At 41.3% G+C, this 6,580-nt stretch overlaps 1 protein-coding gene across 1 annotated transcript; it reads left to right on the forward strand.

Annotated features, from left to right (window-relative positions):
* The first annotated feature begins 452 nt into the window (after positions 1-452).
* On the forward strand, positions 453-866 carry LOC144956344 (uncharacterized). Its single transcript, XM_078886840.1, has one exon. It carries the CDS (start codon positions 453-455, stop codon positions 864-866), a length of 414 nt encoding a protein of 137 aa, XP_078742966.1.
* Positions 867-6,580: the final 5,714 nt, after the last annotated feature.

Genomic DNA, 6,580 nt, shown 5'->3' on the forward strand with positions numbered 1-6,580 from the left:
TAATAATAATCAGCCGTACAACGTCTTGTCATTAAATTCAAGCAGAGTTTTGCGCAGTCAGTGGCTGGATGAGTGACAGTGATCGCCGAAAATCGTGTCCTGATGTTGTGTCACTTTACATACATCAACCCACTTGGCTCATGTGAATGAGTACACAGTTATTGGCAGGGTGGGTATTGTTGAATATTTATGTACAACAATGACGTATGTTAAACGATAATTCTTTCAAACCTAACAAACGTGTCTTTTGGAACTCTGGTCAACATATTGGCAGGTCTGTCCATCGAAGGGAAATAGTGAGATTGCTCCGAATAATCGATAACAGAATGAAATCTAGAAAAGAAGAAATACTGGCAGAAGAACAGGCAAGATTCTGAACAGGAAGAAGTACCGTGGAGCAAATATTTAACTGCAGGGTGCTCACAGAGAAATGCCTTCCGCACCTGCGTGCGATGTACTATAATTTTATAGACTTCAGGAAGGCATATGACAGAGTCTGGCATGATGGTCTTTGGAATGTGATGAGGAAATATAATTTTGAAGAAAGGTCCAACCAGACAATAGACGCATTGTATGGCAGGCCAAACAGCACAGTCCTGGTAAATGACCAATTAGGAACTCCTTTCAACACCACTGTAGGAGTCATACAGGGCTGCATAATATCTCCGATGCTATTCAATATATTCCTTGAAAGCATCATGCAAGATGTGCTGGAGGATTACCACACCTCGATATCCATCGGCGGCCAGCCTTTGTCTAATTTAAGATTTGCGGACGATATTGACCTACTGGCAGGCACAGAACCAGAACTACGAGACTTAACAAACCGCCGAGCTGAATGTGCATCGCATTACAGAATGTCGTGACCTCTTTTAGTTTTTCATTTCCCACTGTGATGTTTGTGTTGCTTTCTGCGTTGCTGTTCGTTGGCTAGAAATAACTTGGGTTTGAAACGAATATTTTGTGTTCGTGGATAGCTCACACGGTAGAGCCACGCTCTCACCTGCCAGGCGGAGTTGTCGTACCAATAAGGTCGCAGGTTCAAACCCCACCACCGCCGCGGAAAATTTTTATTCTCTATTGTCTTCTGGCACTTTTCTACTCACTTCATATCTTGGCATTACAGAATGGAAATAAGTACCAAAAAATCACAAATCTTGGTGAACAGCAACGCAGAAAGCAACACAAACATCACAGTGGGAAATGAAAAACTAAAAGAGGTCACGACATTCAAATATCTAGGTGTGACACTAAGCAAAGATGGGACTAGCACAATTTAAATTCGAAAGAGAATATTTTGTGTTCGTGGATAGCTCACACGGTAGAGCCACGCTCTCACCTGCCAGGCGGAGTTGTCGTACCAATAAGGTCGCAGGTTCAAACCCCACCACCGCCGCGGAAAATTTTTATTCTCTATTGTCTTCTGGCACTTTTCTACTCACTTCATATCTTGTTGTTACCAACATAAGTGCCTGCTCCACTCACTTTTCTGAATTAAAAATTCACCCCATACACCGGAGCATACTCAATGTCTCAATCGTTTCTATGTTATATGTTTGTGTTGAGAATATTGGCTATTAAGCTTAACTGCTGGTCAAAATACTTCGCGATGGTGGTGGGCGAACGAATCGGCGGTCCAGAAGTGGGTGAGAGAGGGATCTAGAAATGACTTGGGTTTGAAACGAATATTTTGTGTTCGTGGATAGCTCACACGGTAGAGCCACGCTCTCACCTGCCAGGCGGAGTTGTCGTACCAATAAGGTCGCAGGTTCAAACCCCACCACCGCCGCGGAAAATTTTTATTCTCTATTGTCTTCTGGCACTTTTCTACTCACTTCATATCTTGTTGTTACCAACATAAGTGCCTGCTCCACTCACTTTTCTGAATTAAAAATTCACCCCATACACCGGAGCATACTCAATGTCTCAATCGTTTCTATGTTATATGTTTGTGTTGAGAATATTGGCTATTAAGCTTAACTGCTGGTCAAAATACTTCGCGATGGTGGTGGGCGAACGAATCGGCGGTCCCAGAAGTGGGTGAGAGAGGGATCTAGAAATGACTTGGGTTTGAAACGAATATTTTGTGTTCGTGGATAGCTCACACGGTAGAGCCACGCTCTCACCTGCCAGGCGGAGTTGTCGTACCAATAAGGTCGCAGGTTCAAACCCCACCACCGCCGCGGAAAATTTTTATTCTCTATTGTCTTCTGGCACTTTTCTACTCACTTCATATCTTGTTGTTACCAACATAAGTGCCTGCTCCACTCACTTTTCTGAATTAAAAATTCACCCCATACACCGGAGCATACTCAATGTCTCAATCGTTTCTATGTTATATGTTTGTGTTGAGAATATTGGCTATTAAGCTTAACTGCTGGTCAAAATACTTCGCGATGGTGGTGGGCGAACGAATCGGCGGTCCAGAAGTGGGTGAGAGAGGGATCTAGAAATGACTTGGGTTTGAAACGAATATTTTGTGTTCGTGGATAGCTCACACGTTAGAGCCACGCTCTCTCCTGCCAGGCGGAGTTGTCGTACCAATAAGGTCGCAGGTTCAAACCCCACCACCGCCGCGGAAAATTTTTATTCTCTATTGTCTTCTGGCACTTTTCTACTCACTTCATATCTTGTTGTTACCAACATAAGTGCCTGCTCCACTCACTTTTCTGAATTAAAAATTCACCCCATACACCGGAGCATACTCAATGTCTCAATCGTTTCTATGTTATATGTTTGTGTTGAGAATATTGGCTATTAAGCTTAACTGCTGGTCAAAATACTTCGCGATGGTGGTGGGCGAACAAATCGGCGGTCCCAGAAGTGGGTGAGAGAGGGATCTAGAAATGACTTGGGTTTGAAACGAATATTTTGTGTTCGTGGATAGCTCACACGGTAGAGCCACGCTCTCACCTGCCAGGCGGAGTTGTCGTACCAATAAGGTCGCAGGTTCAAACCCCACCACCGCCGCGGAAAATTTTTATTCTCTATTGTCTTCTGGCACTTTTCTACTCACTTCATATCTTGGCATTACAGAATGGAAATAAGTACCAAAAAATCACAAATCTTGGTGAACAGCAACGCAGAAAGCAACACAAACATCACAGTGGGAAATGAAAAACTAAAAGAGGTCACGACATTCAAATATCTAGGTGTGACACTAAGCAAAGATGGGACTAGCACAATTTAAATTCGAAAGAGAATAGCAATGTCAGCATCAGTGATGATTCAATTAACAAAGATTTGGAAAAGTAGCATGATTCTTAATGTAAAGATCAAACTGCATAAATCACTGGTGTTGTCAACCTTGTTATACGGATGCGAAGCCTGGACATTTACACTGGATGCACATAAGGGCGTTTGAAAGCAAGTGCTATAGAAGACTGCTACGCGTGTCACATACGGAGCATCGCACAAACGAAGACGTCCTGGAAGAAATAAAAGCTCGGGCAGGCCCACAAGAACCGCTTCTAATGACTGTGAAGCGCAGAAAACTCTCCTGGTTTGGACACCATACTCGACACGATAGCCTGAGCAGGACAGTCCTACAGGGCACAGCCGAAGGGCGCCAAAGGAAGATGTGGCTGGACAATATAAAAGAATGGACAGAGATATCGGTTCCGGAGCTGCTACATAGAGCTAGCAACAGGCAGGCCTGGAGGAAAACTGTAACTTCTGCTTCACGCAAGTCCCCCCGATGACCATCCGGTCATGGGATTGAGTGAGTGAGTGAGTGAGTTATATGGAGAATATTATGCGTCGGTTTAGGGAGTATCCCTTGTAATAACAGGGTCTATAATAACAATAATATAATAGGTGATAGAAATGCAAAAATTATACACGTCCTGTGTAAACAATGGCCTGCGTCTGTGGCAATTAGAATTGATATGCAACAGTAAGTTTAGACAAAGGATGGAATAGATATGTTTGTTTTCAATTATGTATTTTCAGACAGAGCCTCCAAAGAGCAGGTATCATTGTGTCGCTTTTAACTCATTCAACCCTAACGCCGTCTATATCCGTAGTATACCTGGGGTTACCTTTACCCTATGCCTATTTGTCACATTCTTCTGAGACAAATTATAGGAGTAGTATTAAAGCTAATGTTTTAAGATTTTGCATGTTTAGGGTAGTTAAATAAGATTAGATCTATCTATGCATATACTCATTTTTAATACATTTTTTTTCCAATTTCGAAAAGTAGCAAAAATCTCTAGGATTGACTGAGTTAAAACGTTATGATCGGGATCTGGTATGAAGATCAGAAGGGAGTGTCGGTGTGGGGAGGGTTGGGGGGAGTAGGGGGGGGGGCGGAGGAGGCGGAGGACAAAGTTACTTCCTGATTTTGGATGGGGTGTGACAAACATATTCAGAAATTATCGATATGGAAAATACTGAATTCAACAGAGCACCAAAGACCATAAAGATAGCCGACATACTATAATATATTTAATTTTTGTTTGTATCAAGACAGATTTTTGAATTTGTAAAAATTATGAACTAAAACTAACCTCCATCATTAGATATTTATGTCAGAGAGCATACAAAGGCTATTGTTTTCAATTAAGATAAAAATTCATCTTTGTTTTTTGATAACTACCGTTTGAAAATTCCGACTTTTAAACCTTCCTTATAAACTAAGACCCTGCTGTTACCTTTCTACTTATCTTAATTGGATTGAATAGTATGATGTTACGTCCGCCCAGAAACGAGCAGCTTGATTCTAAACAATGACAATTCTTCATGCTGGCTAGAACTCTTCCATATGTCATGTGTTAAAAATGTATAAAAGTAAAAAATGATCACATTTATAATGCTTTTCTCCTCTGGATACACTGAGAAGTATTTCAAAGATAGTTTAGAACCAGTTACCAAGTTACTAGGGAATTGACGTCGCGACTGTTGAACCATATTGCTCATCAATAATAAGCACTGACCTAGTCAAGTTAATTTCTTATAATCTCATTACAAAATGAAAGGAAGTACAAACCCTAATCAATCTTGTATGAGACATGTCAGCCCAATGATTGGAAACGAAACGTTATGACGACAATTTCACATCTTCTACTTTTCTAGTTCCTAAATCCCTGGAAGTGTTATGTAACCAGTATTCGGAGTACAATTTATAATAAATAGATTACATATTCAATCATCAGAAGGCATCAGAATGTTAGTAGCATGATGACAGGCAGATTCTAAGAAATACGGAACGTAAAAGAGCGAAGTCGGATTAGCTGTATGACAACCAGCATATTATATTTAGACTAAAAAATAAAATACCATCACTCTAAAACCAGAAGATCATTATACAAGGTAAATATTCATTCCTCAGGAAAAGTGCTTTTACACTTCCACTGATGTAGGAACCGTTATTTGGACATCATAGTTTTCTTCCCTATTAACATGGATGTGGACGTTAAAGTGGTCTTTGGCAGGAGCCGGACCTTCATCGCCCGGGGCGACCAACCCTGAGCGTCCACAGAGCGTCCACAGGTTATGGATAGTGGAATGGTCTCTAGATATTGGGGCCAGCTGCTTGAGTCACTGACAAACTGGCGGCGGTTCTTGAAGTGTGTGTGTGTGTGTGGTGGTGGGGGGGGAAACAGATAGGTGCTGCTACCCTCTTAAAATTGTCCATTTAACCGTATGATAGATCGTCTAGGAGAGTCAAGAGCACCTAATAAAACTAACCCTTTACCTCCCCTGTCTTGCGGACCTTCAGGTGAAGAAAAAAGACTACGGAGCAAACCCGAACGAAACCAATGGGTGGATTGGACTCAAGAGCTTGGGAAAGCAACCAATCTAGGAATGAATCTCGGAATTAACTCTCTCCCTACCAGCCATTTTCAGGATTTCCCCAAAACTTCACACCCAACTAACACAATAAAATAATTGTTTATCACTCAAACACAATAGTAGTGTGTTCTTGCGATACATAATTTCTTTAACAAAACATGCCCTGCAACACACTGTTCATTGTCTTTTAAATGTTATGATGGACAAATAAAAGAAATTTGAATAAGAAGAATGTTGGTTGTATCGTAACGAATGTGACGATTTCCCAATGGCTGGTCAGGAGAGAGTTGAATCCTGGTCCTCCATGTCTGGGTGTTGGGCGTGGTGCTAGCAACCTCCACCCTGCCGAATAAAACAACGCTACGGAAACTATAGAAAAGTAGAGATGACGATTTCAAAATCGCAAACAAATGGGGACATTGAAGAAGATGAAGATGACGCAGAACCGCAAACGTCACAAGAAAGAGGTGAGAGATGTTGTGATCAGGTAGAAGAGTACATGTTGCAACATCCCCCTGGATTCTCAGTTAGAGGAATGGACTCAGTCATCAAGGTCCGTGGAAAAGTGTTTCATTTAATGAATTAAAAATGAAAAAAAAAAGAAACTATAACAAAATCAGAAGAAAACAATAAATAAATAAACAACAAACAAACCCACAATCTAAAAGAACATCTCCTCCTTTAGAAAGATTTTTTTTGGTAAGAATTGAGCTTTTATAAGGGCAATCGCCACTAATCGTGCTCAAAGCGCATTACAAGGGGCCCCTGTTCAACAGCAACATTT

The sequence above is a fragment of the Berghia stephanieae genome, chromosome 11 (assembly GCF_034508935.2).
Source record: "Berghia stephanieae isolate SIO BIC M18660-M18661 chromosome 11, UCSD_Bste_1.3, whole genome shotgun sequence".
NCBI classification, from domain to species: Eukaryota; Metazoa; Mollusca; class Gastropoda; order Nudibranchia; family Aeolidiidae; genus Berghia; species Berghia stephanieae.